This window comes from Stenella coeruleoalba, assembly GCF_951394435.1.
Source record: "Stenella coeruleoalba genome assembly, chromosome: 1".
NCBI lineage: Eukaryota > Metazoa > Chordata > Mammalia > Artiodactyla > Delphinidae > Stenella > Stenella coeruleoalba.
The window spans coordinates 124,183,308-124,204,571 of NC_137169.1; the positions used below are offsets into that span (position 1 = coordinate 124,183,308).

The 21,264-nt window shown below is 63.3% G+C and overlaps 2 protein-coding genes and 1 long non-coding RNA gene across 12 annotated transcripts in view; 1 reads left to right on the forward strand and 2 right to left on the reverse strand.

The window, feature by feature from the left end:
• SYT2 (synaptotagmin 2) overlaps positions 1 to 3,129 on the forward strand; it is an 83,592-nt gene extending 80,463 nt beyond the window's left edge. For 4 of the 6 annotated variants that reach the window (XM_079900017.1, XM_079900015.1, XM_079900016.1 and 1 more), the window contains 3 exons: positions 93 to 260; positions 432 to 599; positions 1,395 to 2,010. In XM_079900017.1, the coding sequence (XP_079756143.1) occupies positions 93 to 260; positions 432 to 599; positions 1,395 to 1,877 (819 nt within the window). In that variant the 3' untranslated portion in view covers positions 1,878 to 2,010. Of the gene's footprint in view, positions 1 to 92; positions 261 to 431; positions 600 to 1,394; positions 2,011 to 2,222; positions 2,357 to 2,905 lie in introns of those variants that run through there. The other 2 variants (XM_079900018.1, XM_079900014.1) reach the window with 1 other exon arrangement.
• Positions 3,130 to 4,152: 1,023 nt separating this feature from the next.
• Positions 4,153 to 12,524, reverse strand: LOC307175188. Its single transcript, XR_013824262.1, has 5 exons — positions 8,084 to 12,524; positions 6,187 to 6,988; positions 5,239 to 5,377; positions 4,465 to 4,693; positions 4,153 to 4,286 (listed from the first exon to the last, which is right to left on the reverse strand). It is a non-coding gene; the product is annotated as an uncharacterized lncRNA (long non-coding RNA).
• An 87-nt stretch (positions 12,525 to 12,611) lies between these two features.
• PPP1R12B (protein phosphatase 1 regulatory subunit 12B) overlaps positions 12,612 to 21,264 on the reverse strand; it is a 192,901-nt gene continuing 184,248 nt past the window's right edge. For all 5 annotated transcript variants that reach the window (XM_079934558.1, XM_079934557.1, XM_079934551.1 and 2 more), the window contains one exon: positions 12,612 to 14,281. In XM_079934558.1, the coding sequence (XP_079790684.1) occupies positions 14,195 to 14,281 (87 nt within the window). In that variant the 3' untranslated portion in view covers positions 12,612 to 14,194. The remainder of the gene's footprint in view (positions 14,282 to 21,264) is intronic.

The following is a 21,264-nucleotide window of genomic DNA, read 5'->3' on the forward strand; positions in this document are numbered from 1 at the left end:
ATTCCCCGGGGAGGGAGATGGAGGCCGACTTCCTGTCCGGCACCCACCTGCCCGCCCCCTCGGGGCTGACCCGGCGCCCACTCACTCCACAGCTCACCGTGGGCGTCCTGCAGGCCGCGGAGCTGCCCGCCCTGGACATGGGCGGCACCTCGGACCCTTATGTCAAGGTCTTCCTCCTTCCAGACAAGAAGAAGAAATATGAGACCAAAGTCCATCGGAAGACGCTGAACCCTGCCTTCAACGAGACTTTCACCTTCAAGGTGACAGGCTGGCCCGCTGCGGACCTTCCCCTGGTCCTGGGCTGTGGCTGAGGCCCAGAACCAGCTCGGCCTGGACCCGAGCCCGGGTGTCCGCAGACTTGGCAGGTGTCCTGCAGGGCCCCCAGAGGCCCCGAGCTGCCCTGACCCCTCCATCCTGCCTGTGCCCTGCAGGTGCCCTACCAGGAGCTGGGGGGCAAGACCCTGGTGATGGCCATCTACGACTTTGACCGCTTCTCCAAACACGACATCATCGGGGAGGTGAAGGTGCCCATGAACACCGTGGACCTGGGGCAGCCCATCGAGGAGTGGAGGGACCTGCAGGGCGGAGAGAAGGAGGAGGTGAGGGCAGGAGAGCTTGGCGGGTCCGCCCCACGCCCCCGGCTCTGTGTCTGCAGACGAGGGGGCACCTCGGGGACAGGACGCGTCACTCGTGTTTCTTCCGTGGCTTTGGGGCCACTTAGGGCCGGCGACCCACCTGGGGACCAAATTCACCCACAGGGAGAGCCCACATTGTTCTAGAGGATTCTCAGCAAGGGGGGGCCTGTCTTCCTAGAAACTGCCACAGCACGCACGCACTCATTCGCCACATATTTATTGAGCACCTACTGTGTACCAAAGCCCCCATTTAGCCCCCATCCCTTCCCAGCACCAGCCGGGCGTGTTGGCCGAGTCCATGCAGGTCGCCCGGAGGAAGGGTCAGCACCCTGACCGGGCTGTGGGTGAGGCGGCCAGCCTGGGCCCCGAGGCCCGCCTCTGAGAAGCCTCGACTGTGCCGTGGCGCCGGCCGAGCTCTCGGGCCCAGGAGCCCCCTCTTGCTAGTCACGAGGTCCTTGCCCTGTGACGCTAACACAAGGAAAGGGATGCCGAGGGCTTGGAGGACCGCAGCTCGCTCTGCAAGTGGGATGGCTGTGATCAGGAAGGGGGGCTCCCCGCATCCCCTGTTCGTCCCCCTCCGCCACCTGCCAGGCTGGGGAGGGGCCCCGGCAAACCCCACGCCGCCAGCAGCCTGTCCTCGGCACTGCAGTGTCCACCTGTCACGGCCAGGGCTGTGCCACCCCTGGCCGAGGCCCCGAGGGGGTCAGCTGTGCTGGACACAGGCACTGCTGCGCTGACCGCGTCCCCTTCCCCCGACAGCCGGAGAAGCTGGGTGACATCTGCACCTCGTTGCGCTACGTGCCCACGGCTGGGAAGCTCACCGTCTGCATCCTGGAGGCCAAGAACCTCAAGAAGATGGACGTGGGTGGCCTTTCAGGTGTGTGCGTGGCTTCTGGCCGCCATCGGGGGCACCTGCCAGCCGGTCGCGGCCCAGAGCCCTCGACCTGGATAGCAGGCCTCAGATGCGCGGGACACACAGGCTGTCTGAGCGGCTTTGGGTCCTCAGGGCAGGACGGGGCGGGGAGCCCCGCTGAGAGCTGCCTTTCTGCTGCTCTCCCTGTGGGCTCTGGAGGGAAGGGGTCAGGGACGTCACCCCCAGGTGAGGCAGGGACAGGGAGGGCAGGCGGTGGGAGGGCTCGGCCTGACGTGGGCCCTTCTACCGGGGGTGGGGGAGATGGGGGTGGCCCTGCCTTGGAAGGGGCTCTGGGCGGGGCTGGGGGGTGCGACTGCCCGGCCTCCTGAACTGCTCAGGTTCCCGCCAGCCCAGCTCTGTCCCTGAGCCCCCGTGTGACCTCGGGCAGACGGGTGCCCTTCTCTGGGCCTCGTTGCTCATTGACAAGGTCGGGAGGATGGGATGGGGTGGGTCGCTGACGTGCCCCCTGCCCAGGACGGACACCACCAAGTGGCCCCCTGGCTCCTCACTGAGCGCCGGCCCGTCCCAGCAGAGCCCCGAGCTCCAGGTGGCCACAGCCATGGCGGGTCCCAGAGGTGAAGCCTCTGGCCGCCCTGGCCCGGAAGCTGGCTCTGCCGTCCCTGGGCTGGCGGGCCGGGCACGTGCTCAGGGCCTCGCCGGCTGCCTCCGCACAGACCCCTACGTGAAGATCCACCTGATGCAGAACGGCAAGAGGCTCAAGAAGAAGAAGACGACAGTGAAGAAGAAGACCCTGAACCCGTACTTCAACGAGTCCTTCAGCTTCGAGATCCCCTTCGAGCAGATCCAGGTGCTGGGCTGGCAGGGGTGGACGGGGGGCGGGTGGCCTCCCCCACTGACTGCTACAGACGGCCGGCCGGCCCTGCCCGGCACTTCCCAGCCCGCCCCTTTTCTGGGGAGGTGAGCGGGAGCTGCTCACAGACACCTCCTTTTGGCCGCGAGGTGGTGGCAGGGCGTGTGTGTGGGGAGGCTGCAGCCGCTGAGGCGGTGGACGCCCACCTGCCCCTGCTGCCCCTCCACCCCCCAGTCCAGGTCACTTCCTCCGTGAAGCCTGCCCTAACTCACCAGCCGGACGTCACTCCCTCTGAGGTCCCGAGGTGCCTCCTGCTGGCCTCTCGGGTGTGACCTTTGTCACCTTGCGAGGATGCGTCTGCCCTTCTGCTCCCAGGCGCTCAGCACGCTGCCGGGGGCCTGTGTTCAGTCGTTGGTAGAAGCGAAGAATGCGTCAGAGGCACGGGCCCCACCTCTGTGTGCCTGCCCGCCCAGTTAGAGCTGGGGAGGGAGGGGCCGGCCGCCGGGCCCTTCTCCTGCCCACTGCCCTTCCCTTTGCCCCCTGCAGAAGGTCCAGGTGGTGGTCACCGTGCTGGATTACGACAAGCTGGGCAAGAACGAAGCCATCGGCAAGATCTTCGTGGGCAGCAGCGCCACGGGCACGGAGCTGCGGCACTGGTCCGACATGCTGGCCAACCCCCGCCGGCCCATCGCCCAGTGGCACTCACTGAAGCCCGAGGAGGAGGTGGACGCGCTGCTGGGCAAGAACAAGTAGGGGCCGCGGCCAGAGCCGCTGCTGCCTCAGCTGGGCAGCCCTCGAGGCGTCCCTGCCCACCCGTGTGCGGCCGTGCCCTCGCTCCTCTGCCCTCGTCCTCTTTCTAAAGACCCCCTCCCTCCAACGGCGGCTGAGGAGGGCCCCTCGGAGGTGAGAGAAGCCTGGCCCGTCGTCGCCCCGGGAGCTTCCTCGCTGCATGCCCGCCACCCCCCTCCTCCAAAGCTCCGCCCAGCCCTTACCCCGAGGGAGGCTCTCGGCAGAAAGCGGTGGCGTTTTCTGAGCGTTCCGGACCAACGCAGTGGCAGCACCGCCTGACTCCTGACGGAAGGCAGCCAGCGGCCAGGGATCGTGCGTGTGCGCGCATCCCCTGTGCTCGTGCAGGGCCGCGGACAGGGTGCCTTGTGGGAGCAGAGGGCTTAGAACCCTGCTCAGACTGGGGAACTCCCACGCTGTGTGGGAGTGGCTGTTTGTTTGGGAGGCGAGACGGGGAGACTGGACTGTGCAGAGCCAGGACCAAAGCCCGGTGCCGGCGTGGACCTCCTCCTGCTGCCGGGGGCTTCCCGGGACACCACAGACCTGAGCTATAGGCTAGACTGGCTGGACTTGAACGGGGACTGTCCATCCCGCGACCTCACCTTGCTGACGGGTGATGTCAAACCGCAAAGAAACAGAAGACCCGCTTCCCAGAAAGGCCAAAATGAAACTGCCGGGCCTTTGCCCTTGCGGTGGGAGACCCAGATGTCGGCTCCCTTTCTAGGACGGAAGCCAGCAGTCACTGGCATCTCTTCCCCTCCCGCCCGTGCTTCTCCCTTAATCAAAGTGGAGCTGCGCTGTCTGAAGACACGGTATCCGTTCAGGGCCAGAGGAGGGCTTGAAAAAGAAGGTTTACAGGTTCTTAGCTCCCCTGAGGCCCAGGTAAGGAGGGGAGGGTAGTGGACAGCTAGCTGAGTTTTCCCAGGGGTCCTGCGGGGAGGCCCCGCCCAGCACTCCCGAGGGACTTGCTGTGAATCCCGAGGAGCAGGGCGGCCATTCCGAGCGGTGGCGGAGGACGTGGGCCGGGTTCTGCCCCGCGGTCACTGTGCTCGTTCCCCGCTCACCTCGTGTCCCCAGCATCGATAAAAAGCCATATATACGTTAGTCCACTGTGCACCGAGTCTCCTTCCAAACCTGCAGCCTGGGCAGGAGCATGCGGCCCCCCTCAGCCGCCCTCGTCTCTGCAGCTGCAGGCCCCGGCCCTCTCCTCTCCTCGGCCCAGAACACTCAAGGCTTCCCAGACCCGGAGCTGCGCCTCTTTCCCAGCACCCGTGGCAGCACCTCCCACCCCGTCGAGCCCCCCTGGCGTCTGCGGGCACCTGAGGCAGAGGGACGTCTCTTTCACTGTCAGAAAGGAGCAGGCATGTGTTCCTGCCCGGCTGCGTTTCCCGGCCGGGCAGGTGGTGAGAAGCCGTCTCCTCCAGGAGCAGCAGCTGGGCAGTGGGGCTCAGGCTTGCCCGTGGCCCTTGGTCCTCAGGAAGTCATTCTTCACTTGATGCCGAGAAGCTGGGACCTGACGAAGACTGTGGGCTGGTCCTAGGGCCCGGGCTGTAGGACAAGAGTGAGGCTTCAGGCCCGGGGGACCACAGGGGGCTGTCCCGGCCTGGATGCCCCCCTGCAGAGCTATGGGATCTGGTGCTTCCTCAGGGCCCCCTCCCCCCAGCCTCCCCCGGGGCCCACAGAGCTGACTTCTCACCCTCCACCTTCACTCTCCCGCCCCTTCCCGACCACCTTCCACCATCTGGGATTCTCGTCCACCCTCCTGAGCCCAGGACTCGCCTCTCTCCCGGCGGGAAGGGGAGAGGCTCCGCAGCACGTCTGCTGCTCTGGGGGTCCTGGGCCCGGAGACGCGGCTGGATTACGGCTCTGGGCCCACCTCGAGTGGGTAGCCTCAGGGGCAGGGAGGTTGAGTGTGGGCACCAGTGCGGAGCCAAGGGGACGCGGGAGGGGAGCAGTGTGCTCCTGGGTTCTGGCCGGTCCTGGCTGGGCCCCTGCCTCAGAGGAGCCGTCTGAGCAGAAGGCCTCTACCGGGCCCACAAACTAGGTGGGGAAACAACACTGGTCCCAAGTGTCCTGCACCTGAGGGTCCTTACCCAGTCCACAGAGCACCTTCACTGCCACCAGGCTCGTTTCTGGCGTGTCGGCATCCTGCCCTGAGTGGGACAGAACTAAGGTTGGCTACGAGGGGTTCTGGAGGCCTCCAGGCTGTGCGTTTTCACTCCCAAAGTAAGTCTATTGCAGAGAGGAAAGTAGAAGAGGCGATTTTTACAAAGGGACTGAAACCATGAAAAACGAAACCCAGTGCCACCCAGAAAATGGAGGTGAGGCCAGAAAGCTCTGTTTCCTCCTTTCTCCTTGAATAATCATTCCAGAGTGGAACCAACTCCGCCAGGGCTCTGGGCACGTTTCCGGACTTTGGCCGCGCAAGCTGAGGGCTGGGGGAAGCTGGGGGAAGCCCCCGATGATGAGCGACCGGTGCCGGGCCGGATGGGAAGTGACGTTCCGGGTCGCTCGGCTGGGGGAAGGGACAGCAGGGATGCACGCAGCCTCAGGCCTGGTCTTTTTACTTCCCAGGAACCATATGTAGCTTGTGCTTCTAGAATCGGTTTGAGATGGTCTTGCTGGCCCAGGGCTTCAGTGAGGGGTGGGGGTGGGGGTGGGGTCGCTGCAGGTCCCCCACTAGCCCTGCAGTGGGAGGTGGTGGGTGAGCGAACTGGGGGGGCCGCCCCTGGGGTTGGGGAGGGAGGGCGTCCCGCCCCCCACGTGTCTGGCTTCTGTTTCCCTCAGCCCCACAGAGAGGCTGTCCCTGGGTCTCCCTCCACTCCATCCCCCTTCCTGCCTCAGAGCTCTGGTTCTGCCCTGGGTGGTGGCAGACAGGGGAGGGTCCCCAGGCCTGATCGTGGTGACCCTCAGCCCCCCAACATGGTTGCCAGATTTGGCGAATAAAAATGCAGGGCACCAAGTTAAATTTGAATTTCAGATAAACAACCAATAATTTCAAAGTGTAAGTCAGTCCCTCCTAGGCGCTGTTTGGGACTCACCCGAAACTCAGGCTGCCCCGCCGTCCATGCTCTGTCTGGCAGGCCAGTCCTGCGACCACTGCTGCCTCGCTCTCACCCCGAGCCTCGGGGCAGGGACAGGTCACCAGGACTCTACCCATTCTTCGAGCTGCAATACTGGGAAGGGGGACACTGTGACTTGAAGACACAAGAATATATTTTTTAAGCGACAACAAGAACCTTCTGAAGCCATTTGAGCCTCACGGAGAGGGTGGTCACCTGTGAACACGACCCCAGTCTCATCCCACCAAGATGCATGTCTCAACTCTGTGTAAATAACCGCATGGCAATGCTGAGTGCCCCCAGCCCCGTTTTACACAACTTGAACTGCTCCTTCGACTCTGTGTGTAAAGTCCTTCCCCTCGCCCTCCCGGCCCCCCTGCCCTGCCACGCGCCGGGGGGGAGTTGGCCTCTGGCCCAGGTCTGACCAGGGGACCGTGGGCAGAGCTGACCCTCGGCGCCCTGCGTCCAGCCCTGTGCCCTGTGTGTGTGTGTGGTGTGCCCCCTCCTCCCACTCTCTGAATTCACTGAAAAGCCATACAGGGGCCTCTGCGGGGCCATCCTCCCAGGGCTCCCCTCAGGACACTCGTGAAGGGCTCACCCATCGTCACCTCTGCTCCCAGCCCCACGTTGCGAGGACGGATGGTGTCCAGGTCTCCCAGTGGGGCCCCAGCAGATGCCCCCGCTGGCCCGGCTCCCTCACCTGGTGTTGCGGTCCGACTCCACGTGGGGGGGTGGATGGGCCATGGGGGTACCCCGTGCAGGCGACGAGGGTTCTCAGGAGCTGTTGGTGGCCGGGTCTGTGGTCAGGTCCCCGATGCCGCCCGGGTGGACAACCAGCCCTGCTCACGTGACACTGGGGGCTTGGGGGGCCAAGGGTGGCAGTGGGGAGGGACCCTGGGGGCTGGAGAGCACAGTAGGCCAAGCTCCCCCGCATGCTCTCTCCTGCGGCTGGGCGGCTCTGGCTACGAGGGACCCTCGCCAGCGCCCCGGCCCAGCCCCGGCCAGGTGTCCCATGGGAGGGCGGGAGGTAGAAGGGGGCCCCAGGTCCCGAGCCATCTCGCTGAACCAGGAGGGACAGTAGCCGCAGGCCCCGGTGCAGAGGAACGCCACGCACGAGAGCGACCCCTCCGGCCAGCCCTGATGGGAGGAGGGGGAAATGCAGGGGGTCTGACAGGAGCGCCGCCGAGGCCGCAGGTGGGCAGGCGGGCCCTGTGCGCTACGAGCCAGGCCCCTTGTGCTGGGGGGGTGGCGGGAGCCGGGGGTGCATAGGGCCCCCCTCAGCCATCGGGACCCCAGGACCCCTTCCGAGAAGCCAGACGTTCTGCCCTGGCGCTTCCTCTCCGAGGGCGGGATCCGCTGCTTCTGATATCCTGGGGTCTGAAGACTGCAAGAGCATGGCGGGCAGGCCCCAGGCCCCCTGGCACGCGCAGCCCCACCAGGACCCCTGCCTTCGCCGTCCCAGGAAGGACCCATGTCCAGCACCCACCCCCCCGCCCCGTGGACTCTGTTCTTGTCTCATCTCTTGTCAACATGTTCTTTTGTAATAAGCGGCATCTCCTTATTAAAGGAATGAGCTGAAAGCACGCTGGGGGCGGTCTCTGGTGGTTCCTGCTGGGCTGGGGAGCAGGAGCCGCCCCAGGGTCCGCGCGGGAGGTGAGGCTGGGGACACGGCTCTTCCCTCGGGGGCTGGAGGAACCAGAAGGCCAGGCCAGGTCCGGCTGGGCGGTGGGCGCGTGGGCCCTCAGGACAGCTGCTGGGGTGGACTAGACCCCCGGCTCCCCACTGCCAGCAGAGCCGGGCTCGGGGCGCGGCCACCGTCTGGCCCTGGGGTGGGGTCAGAGGAGGGACGGTTCCTACAAGCCCTCGGTTAGCTCACCGCAGCCGACTTCTTCAGACGTCTGTGACTCCTGAGGCCGAGGACGGGGCTTCAGGATTTTCTGGAAAGAGACGGTAGGGCAGCACCGCCCCCAGACCTGGAAGGGTGACCCGTCCTCACTGCGATCTGGGGGCCGTCTCCGCAGGGAGGTCCCCGCAGCCCCTCTGCCGCAGGTGGAGCGGGGCGTCCGGCTCAGGGCCAAGCTCCAGGGACGAGAAGGCAGAGCCTGTAAGGTTGGCCTGGCAGGGGCTGGGAATGAGGGGGGCAAGGCCAGCTCAGCACGAGGGCTGGGGAGTCTTCAGGAGGGAAGGGCCGGGCCTCACCGCCTCCAGGCGATGCCCAGTCTCCGCTGACTGCCCGGGCCCAGCGGGCACCCAGAGGAGCCCTCACTCCAGACCTGATCCTTTGCCTCCGATTTGGGCCGCAGGCCAGCAGCCGGGTGGCCGCAGGGGAGAAGACGCCTCCCTCCCTCACCTCCGCGACCTCCAGCTCGGTGACGGGGCCTCCGCTGGGTGTGAATGGGTCTGAGCAAACCAGATGGGGTGCACTAGGACGGACGGAGGGCCCGACCCTGGCCCCCCTGCCAGCGGCCGAGCACCTTAGCCTCCAGTGACCCCCACCAGCTGCCTTTAGAGTTCGGAGCCATGGAGCGGTTCCGGCTGCCCTGAACTGAGCGGTGGCCCTGCAGAGACAGTGCTGCACAGAGCAGCGGTCAGAGACCCCGGGAACCCAAGGAAGCCACCTTCTCAGGGCCCCGGCCGCCCGGGGTGAGAGCACCAGTGCCCACCCCCGAGGCTGGGAGCCCCCCAGGCTCCTCCTTGGCCCCCGTGGCCGTCCCTGGGACAGAGGCCCCCAGTGGCAAGGATGGTGACATGAAACTACCACAGGCTGGCCCTATGTAAGGTTCTATAAACCCCATTTCCTAAACTGTGGAGACAGTCACAAAGTTAAAACACAATTTACTTATTTATAAATACTGTTGTGTTTACAGGCATCATGTAGATGTGGATATTATTATTCCCAAACTTTCAAACACAGAATACTTAATAATACTATATAATAACCAGTAAAACAAGATCATTCATCTCAGAGTTGAAAGGCCACTCAGAATTGCATAAAAATACATTCAGCTCACAAAGCGCATCTGGGTCCCTCCCTAAACCCCTATCCCCACCACGTGTATTTACAACGGAGCCGACTTCAAACGGTCCCTCTGGTGCTTTCTTGGAGGGGAAGTCAGGTGGGGGTAAGGTGAACAGAGACAAAATGCTACCCCTGGAATGGGGGTGTGGAGACCCCAGGGAGGGTCTCACAGCTCTTTCCACCGATCAAGACAGAGGCAAAGGGAACGGAGGGGGACGAGGGGGGACCACGGCGCTGCAGCCTGAGTCAGACTCCCCCATGGCGGGACATGGGGACACAGTCTCACCCTCCCCCACCTGGGGGCCAGCCTGACAGCAGCCCCAGCCTTTCAGGGGTGCAAGGGGACCCCCACCCCTGTGGCCCACCTCCTGCTGTCTTGGCTTGAGCCCCTCGCCTTTCCCTCCGAGCCCCCTCCCCAGAAGAGCGCGGTATGGAGAGAGGACGCAGGTCAGGCTCAGAGGCCAGCCTAGCACCCCACGTCCAGGACCTGCCCCCATCCCGAGTCCTGCTTCTGTGAGACCATCGAGGCTTCAACGAGGCCCCCGGGGCCCTGCCTTTCCTGAACCCGCTCCTGCAAGGCAACAGCAGATGAGCCACTGTCCCAGACGCACCGACACTGCCTGGTGCCCTCCTGAGGACTCACTCAGTCTCTAGCTGCGCAGACGAGGCCAGGCTGCCCATGGGCCCCGCCCAGGCTAGGGCCAAACCTCACCTTCGAGGGGGAAGTGGCACAGCCAGTCAGCTTTGCAACCGGAAGAGTCAGGGCTGATTCGTGGACAATCTCTCCTCTAAAGCACCACCAGCTCCAAGTGAGAAAAGCAAAAAATTAATGGGGAGGAAGATGAGAGTAGGCGGGAGGGTGAAAGGTGTGTTTATTTTGCAAAGACAGGAGCATCGTGAGGTCACCTTAAAGGGCCACCCAGGAAAAGTTTACTGGGAGCATTAGGGGAAAATCTGGAGAAGTAACAGAAAAGGTCACTCTGGCAGATTCCCAGTCCCAAATGATAAGCAGATTAATTGGAGAAGCTCAGAGAGAAGCCCTCTGGGGAATGGAGGGGGGAAGCAAAAGATATGAGTTAACAGAGTAACACGCTTGGATGAAACTGGGTGATGAGACTGCATTTTGAAATCTCCATGTAGCAAACACGCGTGTGCACACAGGCTAGAAGCAAGAGTGACCCCCAGAGCTCGAAACCTCCTAAGGCAGCATCAGGCCAACCCTCAGCCGTGTCTGTCTCTACATGTGCTTCCCAAGGAGGGGCTCCCAGGACCCCTCCTCAACCTGACGTCCGACCACGACCCTCACAGGAGGGGCTGCATCGCCTGCTACGCGGCCACCGGCCGGTCCAGATTCTCCCGAGCCCACCTCACCCCCAAGCAGCTGTGACAACGACGGTTCCCGGGGCCGCAGTGAAGCTGATCTACTGCCCAATCTAATCAGAGCACAAGCGATCAGTGGCCATCCTTGACACAGCCTACACACCCATCCAGGGGGCCGAGCAAAGCTGAGGGATGCGGGCCCCAGACCCTGGCCCTCCCCCTCCTCCCCGGGGGCTACTCGGTCCTGCAGCCTTTAGTGTGAACTCCCTGCAGCCCTGCTCAGGGGAGGGACCTCGGCTTGCGACAGCCCCACAAAACTAAAGGCTGGGGTTTCCTCGAGGAAGGCCCTCTGGTGCTTAAGGCAGAGCTGAGACTGAGTGGCCGGTGGGGAGAAACACAGCGGGTCTGCCGTCTGGACGCCAGGAGCCGGGCCCCTCCCATGAGAACCACTCATCCAGAGGCCGTGTTTCCACCCCCGCGGGTTTGCATATTCTCACCAGGCCATCAGGAGGGACGGCCACTACCCTCCAGACTGAATTCACTTTCCCACCTTGACACACTCTTAAACCATCTGAATGAGAAGAAAAGAATTTTTGAAGTTAGAGCAAAAACTCTGAGCGAGAAATGTTCTGGTCTCCCTAGGAATCAACAAACCACAGACTCTCAAGCCAAGAAGGGGTCCTGAGGACCACCGACCCAGCCCCCTTTCACAGATGGCCGCACGGCGGGTCAGGGCAGGCGCTGGCCCTGGGCCCCGACGCCCGGTCCTTTCAGCGGCCTCGTTCTGCCGCCACAGCTGCCTTCCTACAAGGTCAGGAGACACACCCTCCGAGGTGCTGAAACCTGCCTTAAAACTCAGTAATGGGGACCACGCTCTGTACTTGTAACTGGGCCCCGACAGGGGCAGGACCACCTATGACCGCTGGCCGCCACGTCCAGAGTCAGGGGTGGTGCTGGAGGCCAGGACGCCAGCGCTCACCCAGTGGATGGAACCAGGGGCCCACTCCCTACTGGCCCAGCTGCTGAGTCCCCGAGGTTTTCCCTTCGGAGGCACACGGTGGCCTGGAAGCTGGGAAGCCCCTCTGTCTGTGTCCGTCTGGGTGCGAGAGGCCTGCTCCAGGGCCAGAAACCTGGAGACGGAGACGAGCTGCTCCCCTCCACGCTGGCAGTTCACACACACCTTGGTGGGGTCCACAGGCTTGGAAGTGGGATTCCAGCTGCCTTTTGCCCCGAGTGGCACTAACATGCACACGATTTGCTCAGCGCAGGGAAGCAGAGGAGCTGACGCCCTGCAAGTGGGCCGAGGAGACAGGCCAGGGCGCATCCTTCCTTCAGACCCTTCCAAGGCCCAGCCTGGGGCCTCAGGCACGAGGGGGAGAAGCAGTGAGGCTTCAGCCAGAGACTCAGACGCTCAGAGGCTGGTTGTCACTCCCAGAGGTGCGGCCTGTCCAGAAAACGGCTGGCCAAGGCCGACGAGGCCCTCCCCCCAGCGCTGACCACCCATCCAGGCACCGCGGTGACAGGGCGCAACCCCAGAGGTAGCGAGGGGGCCCCTGACCATCACCTCGCGGACCAGCACAGCCTGGAAAGAGACCAGATTCAGAGTCTGTCTCACAGACTTAGTTGCATAAGAGAGAGAGCGCCTGAGATCACGGGCTGGTCCACACCACGGGCTCTAGCCACAGAGCCTGGCTTCCTGAGTGGAGAGGCCTGACACAGAAGGGCTGGAGGGAGGCGCGGGACACAGCCCGACCGGGTTCCGAGAGCCGCCCGCGCCCCCGAAAGGCACAGACGGAGCGGAGGGCGTGCTGCGACCCCTCTGCCTGGTCTGCCTGATGCAAGAGAGTCCAGGTGACGTCCTAATAACTCAGTTTCCTTTTCCAGTCCTGGCCCAGCACCCAGGGTGTGCCGGAGAGCCAGGGTCAAGGCCAAGGCCTCGTGCCTGCTCCCCTCCCCCAGAACAAAGGAAACGCTACAGTGGAAGATATGAAACTTCACTCTCAGCATCCCCCCCACGCAACCCCCCCGGCCCCGACGACACAAATCACCCCCGCCCAGGCGTCGCTCCTCGCAGGAAATGGCCGGACACGGAAGGTTTTGCACACTCTGAGAAAGGCGTTTTGCCCCAGGAGACAAAGCTCCTATCCCGAACTGGGACCTTGATCATGGCTCTGGGTTAAAGAGCATGTGACGTTTCTGAGGGCCATGGAAGGGGCTGGAAAGAAAGAGAAACTAGACAGAGGTAGCGTATGTTGAGAACGGACCGCTACACACTAAATGTCTCCGGCAACCCCAAAGCGACCTGCACACTCAAACCAGCCGAGGGATAAAGCGCCTACAAAAAGCAAACACTTAAGTGTTAATACTGGGGCATCATCAAGAACTCATGACCCAATTCTGTGCTGAACCCAGGGAGCCACCTGTCCAGGTTTTCGTCCAGAGAAGGACAGCCAAGACGCGGCAGGTGGGAAAAGCAGGGCACGTGGGGACCGACTTCCAGGCCCAGGGCAGCGTCAGCACCTCGGGGGTCCCCAGCCGCAGGTACAGCAGGGCTGTCACGTTACAGGGGGACCCTCAGGAAGACCTCAACTCTCATCCAAGCCGCCCAGCTTTCGAGCGATCAAGGCGCAGCCGCCAGAGGCTCCCTGACGGCGGGGTGGGGTCCCTGGGACACAGCCTTGGCCACCAGGTCTCGCCACTCCGAGTCCAGACTCGTTCCTCCTGCTGGCTTCCGAGCAAACAATCGTCTCTCCCCTGGGCACGCCCCAGATGCCATCAAGCCCACCACGCTCACAGCACAAGGCATGAGGGGGGGGCCTCAGACGCCCCCACGCCTCCTCACAGCGGCGCCACTTCTCTTCAGGAGAGGAGACCAGGTCAAAGGGAGGTGGGGCAGGCGGGTGTTCTAGCAGAGAAACGCTGCGTGGGGAGGACGGCGGGGAGCTGAGCCCGGCCTGGCCGGGGAGAGGCCGGCGGTACCACTGCCCGGGCACACCGCTGGGGTCGGTGCTCTGTCCCAGCGCCCACCTCCCGGGGCACGCGCCCCGGGGCGGACGGAGGAAGGAAAGTAAAAGGGCAGAAAGGGAAGAGGCAAGCCCGGTCACCTGAGCCCTGGGGAGAGGGCCAGACACGGAGGGAACGGGCGTTAAGACCAGTCAGGTGCCACTGGGTTGCTGGTAGAAAAAATTCCACCACCACCGGCGGGAGTTAGAGAAAAGTCAGTTCCTGAGAGGCAAGGACAAGCAGGGGCCCCAACGTGGAGTCACTGTCAACTTGGATCTAGTGGCGGCAGCTCCAGAGGCCTCCCCATGTGTGTCCCACATCAGAGCGCATGGTGGTGGCAGCAGGGCTGGGGCCTGGACCAAGTGCTACGTGGACCAGAGGCCCGGCAGCCGGAGGCCGGGTCCACGGCTGGCCTGGCGACCCCCAGGCCTCCACCAGACGGCTCTAACGGTTGAGGGATCGCAGTCGCGCTTTGATGAAAACTGTCTGAACCCCAGCGGCGGGGGCCGGAGGAGGGGACACGGAGGGTGCAGAGGCGGCAACTGGACGACGGCCAGAGAAAGGTCCTCGTGGCTCCTCTTGGCCGGAGGGCGCCGGCGGGGGGAGAGGCGGGGCCAGCGCCGTCCCGGGAAGCCAGCGCCTGGCCTACTTGGACAGCTTGCTGATGACCCTGATGAGGGCGCCGTTCTCGTCCTTCAGCCTCTGGTTGTCGGATTTCAGTTCTGTCAGGACCTGCCGGCGGAAGGGAAAGGCGAGTCAGTCTGGCTGGTGACGGGGACCAAGTGCCCTTCTTCCTGCTCACGGGCTGGTGACGGTACCGCGCGGGGCCACAGCCCCCCCGCGCACACAGCAGGAACAGCCCCTTCCCCGCGTGCCACCCTCTCCTTCTCCTGAACCAGTAACCATTCCAGGGTTTCCTCCCCGGAACTCACCTCTGGTTCGGAGAAACCAGGGCAGCGCCATGTGTGCTGGGGACACAGGGAAGGGTCAGAAGAGGTGATGGGGTGAAGGGAAGGAAGGCGGGAACGCGTGGTGGGGGGCACAGCTCGGCTTTCCCATCACACCCCCAAGACGACTTAGGGTCTTGCTTCTGGTGCCGTGTGCCGGAACCCACTGAGTCAACCCCCAACACCCAGGAGCCCTAACCTAACCTAACCATCTCCCACAGCAGAGCCCTAACACCCAGCCCCCCAACACCCAGGAGCCCGAGCATGCCCTCAGGGGGCTGGGGCTCTGCTGTGGGAGATGGGGGTGGAGACGTCTGTTCTCCCAGCCCGGCCTCCCCGGACCGTCACACTGTGTCGCGCAACTCGCGAAGCGAGGGAGCAGCGGCCCCGAGCCCAGGCTGGGAAAGTGGGGGGTGTCTGACAGCCCCGACGGGTCCCGATGAGGGCACGGCTGGTGTGCGAGCCTTGCTGGCGGCAAGAGAGAGTCAGGTCAGAGGGAAAGTGCTTCTTCACTGTGAAGGCGACACAAATCCACACCCACATTTGTCTGGGGCGAGTGTCCTCTGGTCAGTCATTCAAACCTACAGGCCCCTCCATGTTCCCAGGGCTACTTCCAGTTCTGGCTCTGCTGTTAGCACCCAGGGGTCAGTCAGATCCCCGTAAAGAAAGGAACCGTTCCCTCAGCCTCTCACGGAAGATGCAGGTTAAGTCGCAGAGGGAGACCTAACCTCGTGTGCACAGACCACAGACACACGAGGCACTGGTATGGAGGGAACAGAACATCGGAGCACCAGGACGGCCTCAGGGTCTGTGACGCAGCCATCCTCAGGTCCACAGACGAGGGCCCGAGTCCAGCATCACTAGCGCAGCACGGCACAGCTCCTCACTGACTGCAGAGCTCACCCCTTCCCCGCAGACGCGGTCGCGGGCCGGAAGCCGCGACCGTCACCCGTGAGCTGTGCCGCTTGCGGCACGCCGCTCTCCTCTCTGGCTTTCCAGTTTGTACCTAAAGAAGCCATCCCCGCCCTCGTCCCTCACAAAGAGGGGCTCCGTGGGGGCCACAGCTGTGACAGCATGCAGTTAGAGGGCGTTAATCCAGGAAATACCAGAGCAGGCCTGTCCTCTGACCTCTGACCTGACACCGTCGGAGCCTGGCCGGCCTCCTTCTTCTGCCTCCACCCCTTGGCCTCAACTGCCCAGACACTCAAGCCAAGAGGCTCGCAGCAGCCCGCGGGCGTGGCCTCCCTCCTCTTCCCCTGCCACGTGCCCTCCCAGGGCACCCCGGGGCCGGCAGCCTGGGCGCCAGCAAGACTCTCAGGCCGTGTTCCCACGACGGGAGCCCCGGGTGGGAAGAAGCTCTACATGGGGACAGGCCGTGTGTCACCGCTGGCAGCTCGTCAGGTTGGATCTGAACCGCTCCCCTTTAAAAGCATGTACAAACGCACCCTCGAGCCTCGGAGATTTATGTCCCCGTTGAGACTCAACTCTTTGGGAAAAACTTGGCCAAGGCACTTTCCCAGCTGCCCGAGCTCCCGCGGCCAGCTCCAGGGAGCGCCAGGAAGGAAGAGAGGGGCGCGGAGGAAGCGTGAGGAAGGCGGGCTCAGGAGGGAGAGGAGGAGGCGGAGGGGGTTCTTGGAGCCGCATGTGAGCACGGGCCAATTACGCACGGACACCCGTGGAGGCGCCGTGCACGACGAGCTTGCGCAGCTTCCCCGCTTCTAAGTGCCCGGTTTGCCGCAGTCTGACAGGAAGGACAAAGAGAACGAAGCAGCTCCTCTCCAACGTCACCTCTTCCAACCTTGGGTGAGGAGCGTGCGGCGCGGGGTCCCGACGCTGCAGCGGCCCCGGGGGGAGGCCGGCCCTCCCGAGCGCCCGTCGGTGGGGACGGCAGCTCCTCCTGGAAGGGGCTGGGTGGCGAAGGCCCAGGTCCAAAGCTGCGTGGTCTCTGAGCAACGCCCACCTCTCAAGGGCCCACAGACACGGCGACGCGCACACAACGGCCCGGCTCCGGGAAGACGGCGCTTGTGGATGCTGGAACCCGACCCCACGGAATCCCCACGCGCCTTCTGTGGGTTTCTCCGTGACCCGGGCGGGCCTCTCTGCGTGGCTCTGCTGAGGAGTCGGCACTGAGGGGCCGCAGGCTGCCCCCTCGCCCCACGCCAGGGCTGCCAGGCGGTGGGTGCGCAGCCGGCCCGGAGCCTGATGTCCTTGGCCTGCCCGCCCCGTACCCTCCAAGTGACCTCGGGCAAGTTACTTCTTCTGTGACTTGGTTTTTCCCATAGGAAAAGTGACTGTTATGGGGAATAAATGAGAAAGGGCGAGTACAGGGCTCAGCACAGGCCCTCAGACGACAGCCGCCTCCAGGGTCACCAGCCCTCCTGATCTCACGCTCTCCCCACCAGGAGGAAACCGAGAAAACCGGGCCATCTTCCGGGGGCCCCGTCCGCCCCAGGTCAAAGCTGGCTCATCTCCTGGCGTGAAGCTTGGCCCTGACGTGCTGTCACGAGGAGGGCCGGCAGGCTGCTCGGGGCCGCGGGCCACCTCCCTCTCAAGTTTCTGTGTCACAGCGTCTCCAGCAGGATATCCGCTCCACCCGACAGTAATTCGGGTGCTTCAGATCTAGTGGGTACTAGTTGCCAGCTACTGACCCCGAAGACACAGCAAACGGGCACAAAGAAGAACAGGCCTGCTCAGGACTAATCGGATTGTTGCTACAAATTAAAAACTCGTATCAGAGAGTGAGACCGCTCAGCAGTGAGGACCCCTCACGCCGCCGCGGTGAGAAAACGAGCCACACCTGCGAGCCTGTCTGCAGACCCACATCCAGGGACAGGCGTCAAGTGCAGAAGATGCATTTTCTGGTTCTCCGGTGAAGACGAGCCCCCGCTCCCCTGCCGCCTCCTCGGCAAGCCCCCTGCTGGCAGTGGGGCTGGGGGTTTGGCCGTGGGAGGGCACATCCCCAGGCCCAGATCTGTGACAAGGAGGAGGGCAACACCCACCAAGAAGGGAGAGGGATGGAAAGACCCAGCAGGGGGTGGACGGAGCGGGGCTGGGTCAGTGCCCCCCCAGCGCTCGTTCTTGTCAGGTCCTGGGGCCGCGGTTCTCAGCCCAGCTGCACAACAGAACCAGCAGGGGAGCTCTGAACAGACACCCGGGCCTTTGCCTCTGAGGGATGCCTGGCACAACTGTGCTCAAGTTGACCCCCAGGTGTCTGGAATGTGTGGCCCCTGCCCTTGGTCACCGTCACCCCAGGCACAACCCGACTGCTCCAGGGACTAGGCTGCACTTGGATTGCTGTTGATCGAGACCCTGACCTCCCCCCAGAAACGTGTGCGCGTCCACACACAAGCAGGCGTGGACCCGTCTGGCTGAGTGACCTGCGCTCCGTCTCTAGGGGAAGAGTCTCACCAAACCAACGGCAGCCCAGGCCAGGCCCCGGCCCTGGGTTGCCCCGGCCCATGCCGCCTCTGCAGACCACCGACCTTCACAGGAACCCGCGTGCAGGCTCTGGGGGCCGAGCGCAGAGCCCGGGACCAACAACAAGAGGGAACGTGCCTGGAGTGGAGGAGGGGAGGAGGGGGCAGGCCTAGAGCCCCTGGGGGTCCGAGCCCTCGATGGCCTCCGAGAGTCTGGCCACAACCCGGGTCAGGGCCCTGTTCTCGGCCTGCAGCTGCTCGTTCATCTGCTTCAAGGTCTGAATCTGTTTTAGCTGGTGGAGGTTCTGCAGAGAGTGAGACACGAGGGACAGACAAGCAGACAGAGACAAGACGGACCAGAGGAGAGAAAAGTGGGACAAAGAAATCACGTTGACATTTTGTTGACGTTTTGTTTTTGCTTTTAGTTCGCATGCAAGAAGGGAAAGGAGAGAGGCCAGAGGAATGGTGGGGGGGGGGGGGCGCGCGGCCCAGGGCGCCCGGAGCTTCTCCCAAGTCCAGCTGCTGCCCTGCTCTCCGCTCCTCTCCTCCGCACCCCCATACTTGGCCCCCTACTCCCACTTGTTTTCTTTCTGTGTCTTTCTATTACCTCATTTATTTCTCATTTAAAAAAATGGAACGAGGCAAAGAAGAGAGGGCCTGTTGTTGAAGTGTTTTCTGTGGGAGGCGCACCTACAGAAGACCCTCTACCTTTCCTGGAAGTATCATCGCCAGGCCTCCTCTGCTGCCCGGATGCCTGTTCCAGGATCAAGAACTGCCCACCTGCCCCCACCTGCTCCGGGAGGGTATGCACCAGGGAACCCATGGCAGATTATACTGTCTCTGCCCGGGTCACAGAGAGGCTGGGAGCTACTTAAAGCTGCCACAGACAGCCTCCTGCGTGGAATCACAGCTCTGCACAAAGGTGGAGGGCATCGTGTCCAACGAAAATGGACCGGTGACCGATACCCTTGCCAGTCCAGCTGTTAGCATGTGTTGCAAATGGAACAGAACAACCCGCCCAAAGCCATGATTCCCAATCCCCGTGTCCCACGAAGGATCTAAAGCCGGCAATAAACTGAGTCCTATCCAGGCCTGCTTCCTGTCACTAGTCCTTCCTAAGAGTTCTCTGACCCTGAAGCTGAGGCCACAAGCTCTGGGAGAGAGAACGGTCTTGTCATGCGAACGGGGCTTCACAGACAGAGATGACAATCCTGTGGGCTGTGGTGACTACAGACAGGTCGCCGGGCACCAGAGGAAGTCTCTCCTGCCCACGTGGACAGGAAGGACAGAAATGAAAGATGGGAGGAGTTATAGCTGTTTGGGAGTGAAAGAAGCAAGAAAATGAAAGGCAGCATGAAGATGAAAACAGTGAAAAGGAAAAACAAGCAGAGACAAACGGCTGCATCTCTCTCCCCGCAGAGGCAGCATCGCCACCGTGGGAAAAGGGAGGGTAGCCACACAGTTCTGAGCAGCCTGCAGCGGCCGGGAGAGGACAGAGAAGGTCGTGGGGCAGCCTGCGGGACCAAATTTAAGAACCAATGGAGAGTCCCTGACTCTCACCCTTCTTTGGGTCGACACTGGACCGAAGCTTTCAAGGCAGTCACGGTCCTTACGTGAAGCGGTCCTTGCCTCCTGGTAATTAACGTTAAACTAGGAGGACGATTCCGGTGAACTTGTGCACAGGCAGGCAGAGGGGGAAGAATGTGGCCATAAAGGCAGGAAGCTGCCGTGGGAGCGAGGCTGAGAACAAGGCGTGGTGGGGAGGCGGTGGGAGGGCACAGAGCAGGGTGGCCGGGCAGGCTGCCAGGGCAAGGAGATTGAAAAATCCGAGAGCAATCTCATCTCAATCTCCTCCCATGCGCGGGCCTGGGGCAAGGGGAGGAGGCGCCACGGGAAAGCTCTCCGCCCGACGTAGGCATGCTGACCCGCACGCCTGGCGGAGGCTGGGACGCGACCCCGCTCCAGCCCAGCCCGCGTGCGCTTCTCCTGGGGAGAGTCCATAAACACCTACCTTCCCAAGTAAAGACCAGAAAGGCGCAGCCTGTGTCACCACCACGGAGCCCCACACCCCACGCGCGAGCCCACCTTACGGCTCCCGGAGGCGGGGAACAGGCCCGAGTCCCTCTCTGTCCCTGAGCGCCCGGCTCCTCAGGGCTCACTGGAGGCCACAGCCCCTGCTCCCTGTGGGCCACTCCCGGAGGGGCTGAGCATCTGTACAAACTGGACCAGCTCCACTCGCCCTCAGCTCAACCGGGCCCGGGTGCGGCCAGCACCTGTGCTGCGGCCGGCTACCGAGTGCCCACGCGTGTCCCCACGACTGCTGTCTGCGTGCAGGGCCCGAGAGCTGACCAAGCAACCCGAGCCTCCTGCAGCCAGCACGCCAGCTTCACGATGCTTGAGCCTGTACGTCTGAAGCCTCTGTCCCCAAAGAGGGTCCAGGTCGGCTGGCGGGCGGCTGGCACGGCCCCCCCAGTCCCCGGGTGGAGCGGGGCTGTCTGCTCACCTGGCCGGGCTTCGAGCTGAGCGAACGTGCTCAGGGCTGAGCCGGCAGGAGCTTCTCCCCCAGGGGTCTGCGACTAGCAATGCAGAACAAGGGCAGCTGACTCATGAAGAAATTTTTTAACTAAAAGAAGATTGGCTTTCAATCAGTATACCTACTGGTATGGGGCCTAGACGGTCATGGCCGGGCTCCGCCTGAATTTGAGGTGGGCCAGCACACGACCCGGGGCTGAGCGGGGCACGAGCTTCCATGTACCTGACCTCCATTGAGGAAAGAAAAGGACTCACGACCTCGTTCATGAAATCTCAGCCCGAGAGGCTGATGAGACAGAGAGAAAGACGCACCTGCCCCAGCCCATGGCCCCAAGGGTGCCTGGCGCCTCTGTACTCAGAGAGGGAATCGGGGGTGGGGGGGAACCCAGCTGCTCCCCCTCGGCTTGCAATCGGCCCTCGTGTGGGGCTGAATGGATGAGAAGGCACCTCCCGGCTGGAGGGTACGAGGCGGCCTGGGCCCTCAAGGACCCTACAAGGCAACAGCTCGGGCCTTATTCACGCTCCTGATCAGCGTTTGGGCCATTTCTTAATGAGCATCCTGTTAGTTGCCAACAGATAGTACAACACAAGGTCTTCAAAAATGGAGGAGCCCCTGCACAACCGTGAGCTGTGGACCTGCCATTCAGACCTGTCCAGCCTGCGAACGTGCTCTGAGTGGCAGGTGAGGTGGGCCTAGAGAAACCAGCAGCTGGAGAAGCAAAACCACCAGCTATTTTTGCTTCTGGCTGTTCTCGAGACGTAGGCGGCACTGCCTGACACCGCGTGTGGGCGTCCCGGCACGTCCAGGATGGGGAGCGTG